At 44.7% G+C, this 17,938-nt stretch overlaps 1 protein-coding gene across 2 annotated transcripts in view; it reads left to right on the top strand.

The window, feature by feature from the left end:
• Window positions 1-15,424, top strand: part of RSU1 (Ras suppressor protein 1) — a 195,524-nt gene extending 180,100 nt beyond the window's left edge. For both annotated transcript variants that reach the window (XM_068561997.1, XM_068562002.1), the window contains exon 9: window positions 13,087-15,424. In XM_068561997.1, the coding sequence (XP_068418098.1) occupies window positions 13,087-13,189 (103 nt within the window). In that variant the 3' untranslated portion in view covers window positions 13,190-15,424. The remainder of the gene's footprint in view (window positions 1-13,086) is intronic.
• Window positions 15,425-17,938: the final 2,514 nt, after the last annotated feature.

Genomic DNA, 17,938 nt, shown 5'->3' with positions numbered 1-17,938 from the left:
AGTTGTGGCTCGTGGGCTCTAGAGCGCAGGCTCAGTAGTTGTGGCGCACGGGCTCAGTTGCTCCGTGGCACGTGGGATCTTCCGGGACCAGGGCTCGAACCCGTGTCCCCTGCATTGGCAGGTGGATTCTTAACCACTGTGCCACCATGGAAGTCCCAAAAGTATTCTTTTTTTTCAATCCTCCATTCCTTTTCGGAATATGTTTTTTCCCCAAAACTCAGAAACATGAAAGTGAAACTAAAGGAAGATTGGGATCCATAGGCCCTTGTACTCTTGAGCTCTCCTAGATGTTTTTCTCCATTATTTTCTTGACAGTTGTTGGGCTTATTCCCAAGTACCGCTTTGTTTCTTTGCACACAAAAGCCTGGCTCCTCCTCCACTGCCAGCCTCTCCTTACTGCTGGCCAGTAGTTTACATATTGCGATCAGGAATGGAGGGAAAGCGCAGATCAACTTGATATGCCATGTTCCAGGGATGGTAGGGTTTGGCACTTGAGAGAGAGCCCAGCTTAGGTGAGGGAATTCGGCTTTGCTGGGGAAATGGCAAAAGGCAGTGACCAGAACTGACTTGTAGGTGCTGCTTCCTGAGGCCCACCTGGCGAGAGCCTCACGGCTAAAGCACCGCGTGGATGTGTCCACCTGTGGGCAGGTGGATGTTTTCTGCTTTTGATCCCTGAGGTTATTTTTTTTGAAATCTCTTTGCTGTGGAAGTAGAACTTAACCTCACAGAAAATCCATGGACAGGGGCGAGAGGCAAGTAATACGGTGCTGCCTAGAATCTCAGGCGGCATGCTGTAATCTAACCCGAACATAGGAGGAACCTTGGAGATGTGAGGTTTCATTTAACATGATTTTGCTTAAGGGTAAATGAGTTCATTTAAGCAAAGTGCTATACAAGTTTCATATGTAAAACGTGCAGGTTCCATTCAGATGCCCAACTGTGACCAGGTTGAAGCCATTGCTCACAGTATTTGATCTAAATGGGTGCTGGTGCCTTCTGATTGAATGCCCGGTCAGTGTGCGAGGTCGGGGGTGGGTGGCAGCCTACGTGCCAGCTGGTTACCACCCCTGTTTAAGTCCAAATGCCCCATTGTCCGTCTAGGGAAACACAGATTACCCAGTCACCGGATTAATTCCAAAGCCTTCTGCATCCTAATTCAGTGTTATCTGCCACGCACTCTGGAATCTGTAGGCTAGCACTTAAAGAGCTGTCTCGCTTTCCATCGACCTGACCATGAAGTCACCTGCCGTGGTCACATCATCCAGTCACCTGGGCTGAGAGAAACTGAGAGGGGAAGACGGCCCCAGGAGCAGGGAGTCCAAATTAATAGCCACAAAGAGGAAGAGGAGGAGGACGGGTAATAATACCTCTAGATATGCTTTCACCGTCTGTCCGCATCTGAAAATAAAAGAAAGACAAAGAAGAGGCTTCCCTCTTGAGACACTAGTGTTCCGGTTCCGTGACACTGGCTCTGTATTTGTAGCATCGTTTATATCTGGAACCACAGGACAGATGTGCCCCCCTACATGGGGTCTTCCGTTCAGACTTAAATGAGCAAATACAGAAAACGCCACGGAAGCTTCCTGTGGAAATGCTGTTGTATAGGGTGTGCTACCTGAGTTTGGCTATTATGATCACTAGCTTAATAACTTCAAAGGTCGTTAGCACCGAGCCTTTCCTCAAGGAACCACGTGTGGCCAGGAAAACACCTGTCTTTCCATGATAATAAAAATCCATTCTGATTTTTAATTTGTCCAAAGGAAAGGAAGAAAGCCCCAGTGTTTTTATAATGTTCATTTTAACTTAATTCTCTCTCATAAGCTATTCCTGTATTCAGCCAGTTATTACTAATATCAAACGACGGTTAATATTCAGTGAAACCCACTGTACTGTAAAGGAGTTTAGTGGAAACCCCTGGTCACACAGTACTTGGAAAGAGAATCTCCACAAGAGGCAAATGGAGTGAGCCCCCAAGCGGCTTCACACAATGGCACCGTGATGCATTTACTCTCACCCTCACCCGTCCAGCCTCAAAAACCCTGCAGAAACTGGGGAAAACACGTAAGAAACTGATGCAGGGACCAGAATTTTGTAACAGAGGGTAACTGCCCCTAAAGAGTAGAAGACTTGCCTTGGCCTTCACAGCACATTTTTTTCCAGGGCACAGCTCTGAATGGGAAGCTTGTCTGTCATCGCTTGATGAGTATGGAATTGGGGAATGAGTCAGGACATGTCCCTTGGCTAAGACACTCTTTCAGTCCGCCAGTAAATGTTTATTAGGTGACTCGTGTGTGGCAGGCCCCGGAGGAACAGAAGGATTAAGACAGTCCCTGCTTCAGAGGCGCTATAATGATCCAGCTGGGAGGATACTTGCGTAGTTGCGTATTTCAGTACATCCTAGTAAGTACAGTGATGTGTGCTTTCATTCAGTCAGTCAGCAAACGTTCACCACGTGCCCATGGCATACCGGTCGGAGAGGATACTCAAGAAGACAGACAAGGTTCCTGCTCTCTCGGAGTCAATCTTCCATTCAGGGAGGTGGCAATCAGCAAGTAATCAAGATAATTATATTGTGACCGTGGGTGTGAAGGAAGCGCATGTGGCTAAAGAGAGAGAATGTGGGCAAAAAAGACCTCTGTTAGGAACTCACATTTGAAGTAGACCAGAGTGATGCGTCAGTCAGGACTCAGCACTCCTTGGATTGCAAGAAACACAAAGCGTTAGAGGAATGGAGATTATTCATTTTATACTACTAATAATCCAGCAGTACAGTAGACTTCAGGCATGGCATGATCAAGGGCTCAATGTCACTTGGACTCCATTTCTCTCCACCTTTCAGTTCTGCTTTGTCTGCTGGCTTGTCTCCCAGGCAGGCTCTCTTCACAGAGGTCACCAGGGCTGGCAGCAGATCTGGGCTCCCAATTCAACTCAAACAGAAAAGAAAGGACTTTTCTTCCCAACGGTGTGCACTGAGGTCCTAGGTCTTTCTCTGGTTGGCGCAGGTTGGCTACAGGCTGGCTCACGTATGAACCAGTCTCTGCACCCAGAGTAAAGGGAGAGGTTTGAGACTGAGTTGTTCTGACACCAAAGTTGGGACGGCATAGCCGTTCACATCCAAGGTACTGAAGCTCTCTGTGTCCATTCCCTCACCTGTGGAATGGGGATAGGAAGAGTGCCTGTCTCAGGGAGACCTGGAGAAGAGCGTTCAGGCAGAGGGAACAGCAAGTACAAACCTCAGAAGTGGGCAGGGGCCTGATTTGTTTGCCCATGTGCTGGAGATCGGGAACATGGAGGGTAGTGGCCGAAGAGCGGAGAGAACTGGCCAGCAGCTGGACCATGCAGGAGCGGGTCAGCCTTTGAAGGATTGTGGTGGCGCCATGTTTATTTTCTCTGCTTCCACTTAGAGACATAGTCCTATCAGGGCATCCACAGAACTCCCAGCTGGGTCCTCACCGCCTTTCTCCGGGCAGTGCATAGGTGCCCGCTGCTGGCATCTACCCCACTGTTTGAGTCGCTGGCCAAAACCACCACTCTTCTGATGGACGGGGTCTCCAGCTTTGTTAATAGCCTTGGCTGCCTTCCAGCCACGTCTTGCTGGCCTGAGTTGTGCTGGCGTTATTTGGGGTAACTTCCCATGTTTCTGCTTAGGTTCATTTCGTGTTGATGTTATCATTTAACACCTAGAGGGCAATCTTACTGCCTTTGAATTCAGGTTTTTGGGTGATGCTTCATTCTCGCCCTGACTGTCCTATCTCTCCAGCCAAGTCCCTGTTGGCAGGATATGAAATTTAAAGTGGGTTGTATGATATGGACAGAAGCAATAATTTGTGATTTTACAGTATTAACATCCAGCTGTCCAGACTAACGAATCTATTAGATAATTACTGTTTAGCTTGTGAGAGCCAGATTTCAAGTTAGTGAATTTTAATCGTTGTGTTTTCTTAGGAATAATTTTTGGAGGGATTAAATGCACATATAGAAATATTTTCTCCCTTCCTTGTATCTATAAGTAGGTTTGTATATCTGTGTGTATATTACAAACACATAGACACATACACGGTTGGGTGTCTCTTTTTTCAATCTCCACATACTATATCCCAAAATAATTCTTTTCATAAAAAATATTCCCCAATACTCCATGTCTGAAGTCTGTTAAGGAAGTAGCTTGTTTAGAAAACTTACCAACGCCCTTCGTCTTGTTTCCTTTGCTTTTTAATTTATTCTGTAAATTGCAACATTTAGCACTTTGCAGTTTAATTTAAAAGGATTACCTATTCTCTTAAATGCTTAAGCAGGGAAGCAAGTTGCAGTTATTGATTTTTCTCTGCATGTATTCTGTGAAAGCTGTATTTGCTCCTTCCCCAGGGAGCATACCCCCTGAACTGCATGCTTGCTGGTGACAGCTCAGACCTCTGATACATAACCAAAGACCTTGCCTAATATCCTTGCAACTGCCCGGGGAATTTTTATTAAGTAAAAGCATCATTAGAGTAGACAGGATGATGAAGTTTAATGAGCATCTTTTGTGCATGAGATTGTTAGTTTTGCTTTGCCAGAATCCTCATTTCTCCCCTCCGTGGGGCAGAGAGCGAGTCTAGAATGTATGGGGTATTTTTTAAATCCGCCTTACGTTTCGTATTTTTGTATAGCTTAATATCTGTCCTAAGCCAGCTACAGATTCCTTTGGGCTGTCTCTACAGATGCTGTTTACCACATGTATGTTGATAATTTCTTTTTACACTGTGTGTTGGGGACAGAGAGCGGTGAGGGTTATAATGGAGGCGAATGTAAAAGACACATCCTGGTGTTAGTGAATTTCATGGAACCACCTCCTGGAGGTTTGATCTCAAAAAATCATTGCCTTTTGAATTAATGAGACTGCTCATGGGAATATGGTAACTGTTCATTTTTTTTTTTTCTTTAAGACTCAGCAATTTATGTGCTAAGGTTCTGTCACCAGCCCCTCAGAAGCTGCTAGATGGGATAAATAAAGGTACTGCAAATGCTTATTAATAATCTAGGCTTCACACTTTGTCCACAGATTTATTTGAGGAGATTTTAAATTTAGCATCCTACCATAAGATTACAGATTAGACACAAAATGATTTCTCTCCATTATTGTCACCGGCCATATACTTAGATTTTTCAAATTGGTTCTTTTCTTGGTCTGTATAAGGACTTTCCATGGAAACACCCAAAGCAACAGGAGGGAGGCATATGACATGAGCAAATGACTTAAGAACAGCATATTGTACCTCTCATATACCTGGCATTCTGAAACATAATATTTACATAGCACACAATGTGTTTCCAGCAGTTGCCTTGAGTATGTAGAATACAAAAGAAGTGAAGTCCACAAGTCCCCGCCCTCAGGAAAATGGTAGGCTGATTAAGAGGACAAAACTGAGAAATCCAGAAAGATGGGAGACAAGATGACTTAGCGCCTAAAGAGTTTGAACGTCGGAGTTGTTGCCTGGGTTTGATCCAGACCTTTTGCTAAGCCTCAGTCCCCTCATTTGAAAAGGTAATAAGATAATAAAATAAATCCAACCTCCTTGGATTGTTGTGACAGTGAATGCTGATTGCATGGTGACCACATTCACCATGTGTCCTGATCCAGGCGCTCTACTGGTACTTGGAAATAACAGCCAAGAGCAGAAATCACTTTGTATCTTATGAAGGACTTAATGATGAAATCCCAATAAACCCCCTAGTATTTTGTGAAGGCAGAAATTGGACCAGGGCAGGTGGCAGGGCAGAGAAAGCTGTGAAAAGCCCAAAGATGAGGCTGAGATCTGAGCTACAGAAAGGGTGGAGGCTAGGCGTTCCAGGCAGTAGCAACACAGACCAGCAAAACACCGAGACCAGAGGGATCCTGGCTGACAGGAAAGACTAATCCCAGGCCTTAGATTGATTTAGTGTTAAACAATTTCGCAGATCCACCTGCAAGGTAGACAGTATACAGATATTCCCATTTTCCAGTGAAGATAACAGAGGTTCTGGAAAGATATGGGACTCTGAGGTTACTTAGCTAATAGGTGGCAAAACTCACACTCCACCCACCCTTCCTACACTCCACGCGGCCTTCCTCCAGACCAGCCTTTCTGTACTCGGACCGTGGGCGAACAGAGAGAGATGAAGGTGGGTTAGTTGGGCGTTACATGGCATGTCTGTGGCTGCTCTCTGATCCAGTGGGTAGCGGATGCTGTTTTCCATGCATAAACCGAGGAGAGAGAATTCCGTCAGTCATGTGTAGGACGCATTGGAGGAAGGAAGGAATCGGTATCAAGGAGACCAAGAAGAGGGAATTCCCTGGCAGTCCAGTGGTTGGGACTTGGCACTTTCACTGCGGGGGCCCGGCATTCGATCCCTGGTTGGGGAAGTGAGATCCCACAATCCCACAATCCGCACGGCGCGGCCGGAAAAAAAAAAAAAAAGGAGACCAAGAAGGGACCTGTTATAATAATCTAATGGCCATGTGGTATAGGCCTGTTTTAGGGTAGAAGAAAAAGAGAATGAATAAAATCACAAGATGATGGAAATAAGAGCAAGTACTGTAAAGCAGCTTGTTAATCCACTGAGTCACAAACGTTTTGAGAAGCTGATGAAAGCTGTGTTCGCTTTCTGCTGAAAAATGCACATACGGCTTTGCTTGGAGCTTCAGCTCCTACCCTGGCCCCAGGCTGAGAACGTCTATGGTAGAGAGCACTTCAATCAAACTTGATTAATGGGGTGACTGAGAAAAGAGGCAGGTGCCAAAATGACTTCATCTTTTTGATCCTGGAGGTCTGGAGACTTCAGAGGGGCAGACCTGAGGAACTGGGGTAGGGAACTGTTGTATGCATTTGGTTGGGTATAATAGCTAAATGTCCAGGTGGGAATTAGGCATAGCAGGGGTTGAAGATGGTGGTGACTTGGAGGGCTCCTATTCAGCGATGATCACTGAAGCTACAAAATCAGATGCTCTTTCTAGGGAAGAGGATAGAGAGAGCTAAAAGCAAAAACACAAGGGCTGCAGAATTGTTTGGAGAAAGAATAAGAACCAAGATAGTGCACTGGAGCCAAGGAAGGAGATTTTTCAAGAAGGATAGACATGGTGCCCAGTGGTCTTCATCACTGCAGGCATGAAGCGGTGTGAAGGTCTGCAAGAGACCCTTGGATCCGACAGAAACAGTAAGACTCAAATGGATTTTTTTTTCCCCCCAAAATGAAGATGCCCGTATTAAATAAAATGCACCTATCAATAATAGAAAAGCATACCTATCGTACTACTCAATATAGTGTTTGTTGAGAAATTTACTCTGATTCTGGTGGGCTGGAATTGTTTGCTGTGCTATCTTAGATGTCACCAGGCAGGGGTGTTGAGTTGTGTGGAGCTTCAGGGGGCCAGTGCGCAGGCAGCTTTGACAAGACGCCTCTCAAGTGACCAGTCTGGTGACCTCTGCTGTCCATGGCATCGTTTCATGATGATTTCTCCAGAGCTGGTCTTTGGCTGGGATTCTGCAGATGGCGGCTCAGGGCGGGGCCCGCTGCCACAGGGACGAGAACGAGAGCCCTTGTGAGCCGAGTGACGCTGCCTCTTTCATCGCCCACGGCACAGGGCGTCCGCAGGCATCTCACCTTGCAGGAGTCTCTTCAGCAACAGAAGCCTGTTCTTCAGACTCCTGAGCGTAATTGATCCTGTCCTGTCACTTTAGATGGTTCTCTGTTCGTTTTTCTCCCCTCCTTGAACATCTCCCGATTATCCTCTATAGACCTCAGATTTCAGGGGACGGAAGCTTTTCCAAGACCCTGTGCCACAGGTTCCCCCCATATGCTGAGTTGAGCCCTTGACCCTCCAGCGGCTGCGGCCCATCAGTGACCGTGAGCCAGGTTCCTCTGTCAGTGCTCTCAAGCCGGCATGGTCAGATTTCAGTGCCCGCCAGAAACCTCCCCAAGGAAGGATCTCCCCACAGGCTCATGAGGGCAAAGTCGAATTCCCGGCTGTGCCCTGTGCATGCGCAGAGCCGGGGTCTGAGAAGCAGGAGGAACTGGCCAGCTTAGCCTGAGTCGTGGGCCTTCGTGAGGGGCCAAAGGCAGCAGCTGCTGCTCTGGGACACCTGCTCTGAGCCTGCACACACAGGACCTTGTCCATGTCTGATTCATCTCCCTCCACAAGCCCTGCAAGGTAGCAGTTTTCATCATTTTGCAGATGAGGACGTCAGACTGTGGCAGAAGGTAGTCACCTTCTCAATGTCACATGTCCTTTGGGGCAAACAGGGTGCAGGAATGCAGAGGCGAGTGGAGCCCCAGGACTGTTCTCCAGAATCCCCCATGCAGGATGCCAGGGCTCCTGTAGGGCGGGACGGGTACTATCTGGGCAGAGCACTGAGGGGACATGCCATCCACGAAGCACCTTGTGCCACGGTCTGAAGGGTAGTTGGGACTCTTCCAAGGTCGAAGAGGTGGAAGGTACGTCATGAGAGGAGAGTATGGGGCGATCAAAGGGACGGAAATCCATCCTGAAGGCTGTGGGCTGTATTGATCTATCCTGTTTTTCACCCTCTGTATTTTATGATGCTTTGGCACCTTGGGGGTCTTGCTGGCTGGGGAGACTCCCAAGCTCGCTCATTCCTAGAGGAGCAAACAACGCATCTGTTAGTGTATCTTTTGTATCCAAGCCAACCAACCCCAAACCCCTATCCTCACCACCTCTTTTCTCTAACTCACGTGCACCAAGCCACTATTCCCCATGACCCAGACCCAGGTACTGGATAGCTAGAGATCACTTCTTTAGCCCTGGGCTCTGAAATTCTAATCAAATCGTTCACTTCTAAACTCACTCGTACCCTGCCTCACCCCTTCCTTTTTGTGCAACCACCATAAAGGCTCTGGGCTTTGCTCTCTCCTGAGCTCCTCTGCCTCCTAACCAGCCCTCGTGCTTCCCCGTGTGGCCCTGCACACAGCTGCATGTAACAAAATTCTTACAAAGGCACAGACCTCTCCGTCTCCTCCCTGTCACCTCTATGAATTAAATCCTGGGTACATCTCAAACATGGGCCATGACTGTTAGCTTCAGTGTATGGAGAGAGCCAGTCCCCTCCTGTCTCACTGTGGCAGAGAGGGGACAGTTGGCCTGCCCGTTTCCTCTCCCTCTAGTGGAAACAGCACCTGTTTTTCCTTGGGGACACTCCTCTGTGCCCTTTCTGCAACTTAGTTTTTTAACTTTTCCTTCTTTTCAGTGAAGTATTACCCCAGAATTTTTTTTTTTTCTTCCTGCTGAAATTAAGCAAAATCCTCACGGACAGCCCCAGACAGGATCACTTACTGTATCGGTTCCCTATTGCTACTGTTAACAAATGACTGTGATCGTTTTTGGTTTTTTTTTTAACTTTTTATTTTATATTGGAGTATAGCCAATTAACAATGTTGTGATAACAAATTACCATGATATTAGTGGCCAAAACCATAACCAGTGTACTATCTTACAGTTCCGGGTGTCGAAGCCCGAAATTTAGGTGTCAGCAGGGTTTTGCCCTTCCAGAGGCTCCAGGGGAGAACGCGTTTCCTTGCCTTCCTGGGGTCTGAAGTCTGCCTGCAATCCTTTCTCCATGTCAAAGCCGGCAGCTGAACATGTTCAGATCTCTGACTCTGGCCCTCCAGCCCCCCTCTTAAAAGGACCCTTGGGATTACTTTGGGCCCACCCAGATAATCCAGGATAATCTCTCCATCGCAAGATCCTTAACCAGCTCTGCAAAGTCCCTTTTGCAATATAAGGTAACAAATTCACAGGTTTCAGGGATTAGGATGTGGACATTTTGGGGGGCCATTATTCTGCCTACTACACTTACTTAATTGCCTGGAGGCCCCATGGCTAATAGCTGGTGGAACCCAAGACTGGGGACCCTGAGATGCTTGTCCTTACTGCTCTGCCAGAGCCACGTCTCCAGGTGGGAATGGCCGCTCTCATGTATCCAATCTACAGATGACAGTAAAGTGCCGGCTCTCATCTGGCCACACAGCTGGAGGAGGGAAAGCATCCCGCAGCGCAGGGCAGAGTCATACCGGCTTTGCTGGTGATTCACAGAGGAAGTGGGGCAATGCATTTAGCTCTGCCTTAGTTGCCTTCTTCAAAGAGGATTCAAACCTTTCTTCCAGAGATGCTTGGGGATTTGGCGTCGATAAAAAAATACCATATTCTTTTTCAGAGGAAAAAGGCCTAGAGAAGTAAAGTAATCATATAATTATCTTTTTTTGATCACTCTGACTATAACCCCACATCAGTCTTGTTTTTCCACAAGCCCTTGCGGGCCACGTCCTATAGTCCTGTCCTGGTGCCGGGCTCATTTCACCACCGTGGCCACCCTGTGAGAAAACGCATCATTTTTTAACAGATGAAGAAACTGAGGCACGGTGGGGTGAGGCTTGCTAATCATTTGCCCAGAACGAACGGCTCGTAAAGTGGCAAAATGAAGATTTTAAGCATCAAGTTCAGGACTGCTATCTCCCGTCCGGCCCTTTGTAGCGAGTGACTTGCTATGTAGCCCCAGGGAGGCCAGGCACACAGTGGGGTCTGAGTCCGAAAAGGCAGGCGTTGAAACGTTGGAACATTCCAGTTCCTTCCTGAAAAGAGGAGCCTTGCTGAGTCCCGAGCAGCTTTTGCACCTCCTCCTGAAATGACTTTGCTGGATTACCACCGTCAGGGCCCCGCGACACTGCCACCCTTTCTGGGAAGCCTTCCATACCTGCGTGTTCAAGATGTGGTCCCCAGCAGGCCTGCATCAAGTCTTTCATCTCTTCTCCCTCCTCTGACCCCTTTATTTCTTTTGATACCACTTTCCCAGCACCTGAGTCTTGCCGGGTTTCTAAATGCATGAGCGAGGGAGTTGTATTTCTGCAGATTTTTGTAATCCTTAACATTTGATGCTGTCTGAGAGTAAAAATGTGTATACTTCTTTCCTTTACGGGGATAAAAGTTTGGAAAATAGAGGAGAGACACGTGAAGCTGTAAGAAAGCGGTACAGTGGAAGCAGATACTGAGACCATAGGTGCCTGTGTGAATGCACAGAACAGAATAGTCAGACCTTGGCTTCGGGCCAGGTGGGAGGAGCTCGGGGCATATCCCACTGGAGCGCTCAGCCCCTGCTCTTGGGGAAAGCGGCATCCTAGGAGGAGGAGACGGGCAGACGCTATGAGAGGGTAAGCTTGTCTCAGGGAGTGTGTGATAAAGGTGAGGAATGTAAGGGCCAGCTCTGCTTTGGCTCAGGGTTTCCTCTCCCTGTCTGGCGTATCTGGGAGACATACTGGAGGGGCAGGGGAAGGGGTGCACAGGCTAGAGCCTCCCACGTAATGCAAGGTCATCGTCCTATCTCCAGATCCTTAGCCTCACCTCTGCAGAGCCCCCTTTGCCCTGTAAGGTGACAATAACGAGTTCCGGGGGGATTAGGACAGGGACATCATTGGGGGTTGGAGTGGCACCAGTGGTAAAGCCGGACTGGCTGAACCTCCCTTTCTGCCTAAACCAATGTTTCTTTCCCTGGATCCAGGAACCCCAGGTGTCCAGGGCATAGACTTTGAAGGGAACCAGCCGCTCTTTTTAAAGTCTAGGGCAGGGGGGCCTGTGTTGGTTTGAAGATCCGTTTTCCTGGATGGCAGGTTCTCTTGGGGGGGAAGATGTTTCTGGTCAGGGGTGCTGGGGAGGACTGGGCCTGCCTCTCCGTTCGATTAGCCACCAGTCCTCTAAGGGAACTTCTACAGAACTTGAACGCTGACTTGCAAGCGCTGATATTACCCATCTAGGACATGTGGTACCTCCTTCACCCTCCCCTTTACCCAGAGAACGCTCCCAGCACCTGGCTGGACTTAACATTCTTCATCTTGTAGCTCTGTCTGCTGCCACATTCTGCGTTCTAAACTCCTTGGGAGCAGAAACCCATCTTCATGACCACTGTTGGTAGATCCTGCTTGTTAACTGCTTCTGAGGAGGTGCTTGGAAGCCTCTGGAGAAGATAGACTGCGTCTGACCTGTCAAAACCCAGTGTCCAGCTTTCCCTAAGCGTCCAGTCAACTGGACAGCTCCGAGCCCGGGTCCCTCCCTCGGCCTGTCAACCACAGCGTCAGTGACATCAAGAGCATCAGTGTATGCCCAGTGCAGGAGAGGGTGTCGATTCCCTGCGTGGATCCTAGAACGCGGGACACCTTGTACAGGAAGGTCAGTCTTTGTGTTCGCCCTGTGTTCAGTTAGCGTAAGGCAATTGCACCAAGTGGGGTCAGGCATTGCCTTCCCTCGGGAAGCACTGAGACACCCACCTGCCTCTCTCAGCGACACAGTTACATCAATAAGGGGAGTTAAGGTTGAGCTGTATTTATCTTAGGGTGGCTTTTAATTTCGTTTAATCAGAGTTACTCATAAATTACCGATTAATTACTACCTGCTGCTGGGTTCCATCCCCTCAGCCGCGGAGCTAACTCCGCTCTGCGATGGATGCCATGGCTGTAATTGTAGGCTACTTTGTCAACATTTAATCAGCGGTACTTATTAACATGGCATTGATGGGTGGTCGCCATCCCAGCGCCATCCATCACGGGTGAGCAGCTAGCGAGGGCTCGGACACCATCGCTCTCTGTCACAGCATCCGGCCCTGGGGCTCTCGGGCCGGCATGCTGTTCACTTTGCACTAAGTGGACACTCCATCTTTTCAGTTCGGCCCGATTTCTGTCACTGTCGACGTCAACACTCGTGGCCTGTGGAGCTTCAGTCCGGATCGGCCAGGCTGAGCGTCATGGTTCCCCTGGTCCTGGATCTCTCTTCCTTTGCTGATTTCACACTTAGCCCAGGGAGTGTAGGATTCCAAGAGATTGTCCAGAATTGGACTTCATGGCATGGTGGGGAGAGAGAGAGAATGTGTGTGTGTGTGTGTATGTGTAAGACAGTTAATAATTCTTAAATCCAGCATATGACCCAGAGAAAACAGAAATGACCTTGTGGTGTTCTTTGCCTTCCTGAATATTCCTGGAGATGAATCTGTTGATGAAAACTCTGCCAGTAGAAGCATATCTTGTGTTCACGAGGTAGATCTCACGGTGTCCCCTCCTCTCTCTTTTCAGCCTCTACGGCAGACACATGCAGGCAAACCCAGAACCGCCGAAGAAAAATAATGACAAATCGAAAAAGATCAGCCGGAAACCCCTGACAGCCAAGAACAAATAAGGGGTTGGCATGGGCTGGACTTCTGGTTGCTTCTCTCATTATTACTTCTGTTCTCTCTTTTTCTGTCTCACAAATGAATACTGTGTGTGTGTTTGTTTTGGTTTTTTCTCTTTCTAGTGCTTACCACCTTACCTTTTAAATTCTTTTGGTGGGTGGTGGATTTTTTATAAGTTCTTCAAACCATTTCCATTTGTTTCCTTGAAATTGCCAAAGGCAGGAAACGAAGGCTTAATTCAGCTGCAAATTCCGTATGAGGCACAGCTTTCAGCTCCTTTAATAGATGTTCACAGAGTTGCTTATTATGAAAAGAATAATTAAAATCATGTAATCATTTAAATGCCAGTTAACACTGTTCACCCTTCTGTTTATTCACATAACTCATTATTTTTGCTTTATTAACGGTTTTCCTTCACCACCGAGATTTTATGTCAACTTACAAATGATTTTAATAAAATCTTGACTTTGTGTCACATGTTGCTTCTTGAATAAAAAAAAAAATCTGATCTTGGATATACCCATTTTTGTTTACCTTTTTCCCCAAAATGATCTTGTCCACTTTTATTGGTTGTCGACGATAAACTCTGAAACTTTCCATGAAAGAAATGCAGCATTAAATCAGAGTTAGTTTCTTCTCACATCGATTTGTCAGTTTTTTTTTTTTTTTTTTCCTTTGAGGACTGTTTCTAAATTAGGAAGGAGCAGAAAAACAAATCTCTAGGAGATTTTGCCAAAGGATTTTGGAAAGCAGCATTGCTTAGCTGAAGGAATGGTGACTTCTGCCAGTGGCTGGTCGACAAGAGCTGTGAAACAGAGAGAGAAAAATACTCAAGTGTGTTTCTTGTCACTGCAGAAAATCTGCTCATATCAGAGCATCCTTCTAAGTGACTGTGATAATGCCAAAGAAGTTGTGTAAATGTGCACACTCTGTGCCACACCCAGTGTAGAAACTGCAGCGGCAGAATCATTAAACAAGTAATTGTTTACCTCTGTGATAGGCAGCTTTGCTCTTATCTACAGTAATGTGTATGTCAGTGGAAACACATGCAAGCAGAATGTTTGTGCTAAAAGGACTGCCAACCCTGGAATATCTTAAAAGGTGTGTGAAGATGTAACATTCTCTCAGGTGGATCGTCTGTATCTACCCCTGCATCTTCTTTTCTCCATCTCACAGCTGAAACCCTGAGACCAAGACCACTGGAACATAGAAAAAACCAGAATCAAAACACAACCAAACATCCTGAGTTACTTAGGAAATGGATGCATTCGAATCACAGAGGTCACTACCGAAGGTCTATACTTCTTGTTTCTGGATAACTTCCTGATAAAACATTCACCAGGGGAAGAAGAATTCCCAGGTGCCATCACCTGTTTGGGGATTTAGTTGATGTAATTTTTCCAGGTGCAATCTTTGCCTCAGCCTGAATTTTGTTAAATTTGTTTTAGCTTGTGAAATTACAGGAGGAAGAGCAATACCTCTACTATTGGTGATTGGAAAGACTTCATCTAAAATTAAACTAGCAACAAAGCCTTAGTAGAACTACCACAATATAGTCTTTTGAATAATTTTTTTTTAAAAGATGAACACTCTAGATAGAAATACGGGGGCAATACACGTAAATTCACGGGGAGGAAATATCTCCAAGAACCATGAAAAAAAAAAAAAAACGGTCCAGCCTTACTAGTAGTCAAAAAAATATAAATCAAAGCAAAAATAAGACAGGTGTAACAATGAGAAATGTGCATATATTTTTTAAGGTAGTGTTAAGTGCTAGAGGGAGTAATATGAGATAAACATTCTTATACACTGCTATTGGGAATATAAATTTCTCTCCAGAAAGGTGGTAGGAATTTAATGATAACTAGCAAAACCTTAAAATGGGAAAGGAGGGTTAACTGTGTATCCACATGATAAACTTTTATGAAGACATTAAAAATTATTGAACAATAGGGGCAAAGGGAGATAATCATATTATCCAGTTAAGTAAAAAAAAGTCACACTGAAAAACCTATGTGAGTGGTCCCAATTGTGGAGAAAGGAAATTGTGTTTATAATACGTATGCACAGAAAAATGGAAATGGAGTGGGATTTTATGGCTGATAAACTATTTCTGTATGGTAGGTTAAAATTTTTAAAATTTTCTTTTTTATACTTATTCTGTACTTTAAATTCTCTGTAATCAGCATGTATATTTTTGTAATCAGAAAATATTAAATGCATATCTTTTCAAAACAGAATTGGTGTATTATGCAATCCGGAAAATATGATCATGTATTTAAGTGCAAGGCGTCATGTAAAATCTCAAGGGGGTTTTCTGCTTTTTCTTTTGTCACCAAAGTGTGTTTTCACATCTTTTCATACAGTCTTTTTGGTTACTTGATAACTGGATTTACAAAATATCTACTGTTCAAAAGGTAGCACTTTTTTTCTCCCAGTTTTATTGTGATATAATTGACAAACACTGTATCACTTTAAGGTATACATTATAAATGACTTACGCACGTTGTGAAATGATGACCGTGGTAAGTTTAGTTAACATCCGTCATCTCGTATTAGTACCCCCAAAAAAGAAAAAAGAAAGTTTGTTTTCTTGTAATGAGACCTCTTAGGATCCACTCTCTTAACAACTTTTAAATATGCAATACAGCAGTGTTACATGATATCCTCAGTACTTACTTATAACTGGCAGTTTCTACCTTCTGACCACCGTCATCCACTTCCTCCAGCCCCACTCCCTGCCTCCGGTCACTGCAAATCTGATCTCTTTTCCTATCATTTTGTTTCTTAGATTCCACAAGTAAGTGATCATACAGTATTTGTCTTTCTGTGTCTGCCTTAACTCGCTTCGCATAATGTCCTCAAGGTCCGTCCATGTTGCCGCAAACGGCAGGATTTCCTTCTTTTTATGGCTGAATAATATTCCATTTATATAAATATAACACAACTTCATGACTATCCATCGACAGACGCTGACGTTGTTTCCATGTCTCGGCTGCCATGAATAATGCTGCTGTGAACGTGAGGGTGCAAATATCTCTTTAACATAGTGTTTTCATCTTTTGGATATATTCCCAGAAGTGGAATTGCTGAATCATATGGTAGTTCTAGCTTTAATTTTTGTGGAACCTCCCTAGTGTTCTCCGTAGTAGCTGTACCAATTTACAGTCCCGCAGACAGTGCGCACGGGTTCCCTTTTCTCCACATCCTCGCCAGCAATTTTTTCCTTGTCTTTTTGATGATAGCCATTCTAACCAATGTGTGCTGATTGTGGTTTTGATTTGCATTTCTCTGATGATATTGAGCATATTTTCATGTACGGTTGGCCATTCATGTATCCTTGGGAAAATATCTATTCAGGTGTTTTGCCAGTTGTTTAATTGGATTATTTGTTTTGTTGCTATTGGGTTGTATGAGTTATTTATATCTTTTGGAGATTAACCCCTTATCAGATATATGGTTTGCAATTTTTTTTGCCCATTCCATAGGTTGTCTTCATTTTGTTGACGGTTTCCTTTGCTGTGCAGAAGCTTTTTAGTTTTGATTTAGTGCAACTTGTTTATTTTGTTGCTTGTGCTTTAGTTGTTATATCTAAAAAATTATTGCCAAGACCTATGTCATAGAGCTCTTTTCCTGTGTTTTCTTGTAGAAGTTTTAGAGTTTCTGGTCTTATATTTAAGTTTATACATTTTGAGTTAAATTTGGTCAGTGGTATAAGTTAGAGCTTATATCACTTCATTATTTTACACATGAATATTAGTTTTCCCAGCACCGTTCATTGAAGAGACTGTCTTTTCTCCACTGAGTATTCTTGGCTCCCTTGTCAAATTTTAGTTGACTGTATATGCATGGGTTTCTTTCTGGACTCTTGATTCAGTTCCATTGTTCAATGTGTCTGTTTTCATGCTAGTACCATACTGGTTTAATTATTATAGCTTTATAATAAAGGTTGAAATCAGGAGATGCGATACCTCCTGCTTTGTTCTTCTTTCTCAGGATTGCTTTGGCTATTTGGAGTCTTTTGTGGTTCCATGTAAACTTTATGATTGTTTTCCTACCTCTGTAAAAAAAAACGTCATTGGACTCTTGATATAGATTGCTTTTAATCTATGTATGGCTTTGGGTAGTATGGACACTTTAACATTAATTCTTCCAGCCCATTAACACAGGATACCTTTCCATGTATTTTTGTGTTCCTCAATTTCTTTTATCAATGTCTTGTCTTCAGTGTAGAGATCTTTCACTTCCTTAGTGAAACTTATGCCTAAGTATTTTATTGTTTTTGATGCTGTTGTAAATGGGATTATTTCCTTTATTTCTTATTCAGATAATTCATTATTATTGTATAGAAATTCTACTGATTTTTGTATGTTAATTTTGTATCCTGCAGCTTTACAGAATTCATTGATTAGATCTAACACTTTTTGTGGCGTCTTTAGGATTTTCTCTATATAAAATCCTGTCGTCTACAAAGAGACAATTTCATTTGTTCCTTTACAGTTATGATGCCTTTGTTTCTTTTTCTTGCCTGATTGCTCTGGCTGAGACTTCCTGTATTATTTTGAATACATGTGGTGACGCTGGGCACCCATGTCTTGTATTTGATCTTTGAGAAAAAGCTTTCAACCTTTTACTGTTGAGTATGATGTTAGCTGTGGGTTTGTCATATATGGTTTTTATTATGCTGAGATTTGTTCCTTCTGTACCTAACTTTTTAAGAGTTTTTATCATGAATGGATGTTGTATTTTGTCAG

Source organism: Eschrichtius robustus, chromosome 1 (assembly GCF_028021215.1).
Source record: "Eschrichtius robustus isolate mEscRob2 chromosome 1, mEscRob2.pri, whole genome shotgun sequence".
Classification (NCBI taxonomy): domain Eukaryota; kingdom Metazoa; phylum Chordata; class Mammalia; order Artiodactyla; family Eschrichtiidae; genus Eschrichtius; species Eschrichtius robustus.
The sequence above is the reverse complement of the archived record's forward strand: the minus strand, read 5'-3'. Positions and strand labels throughout refer to the sequence as shown.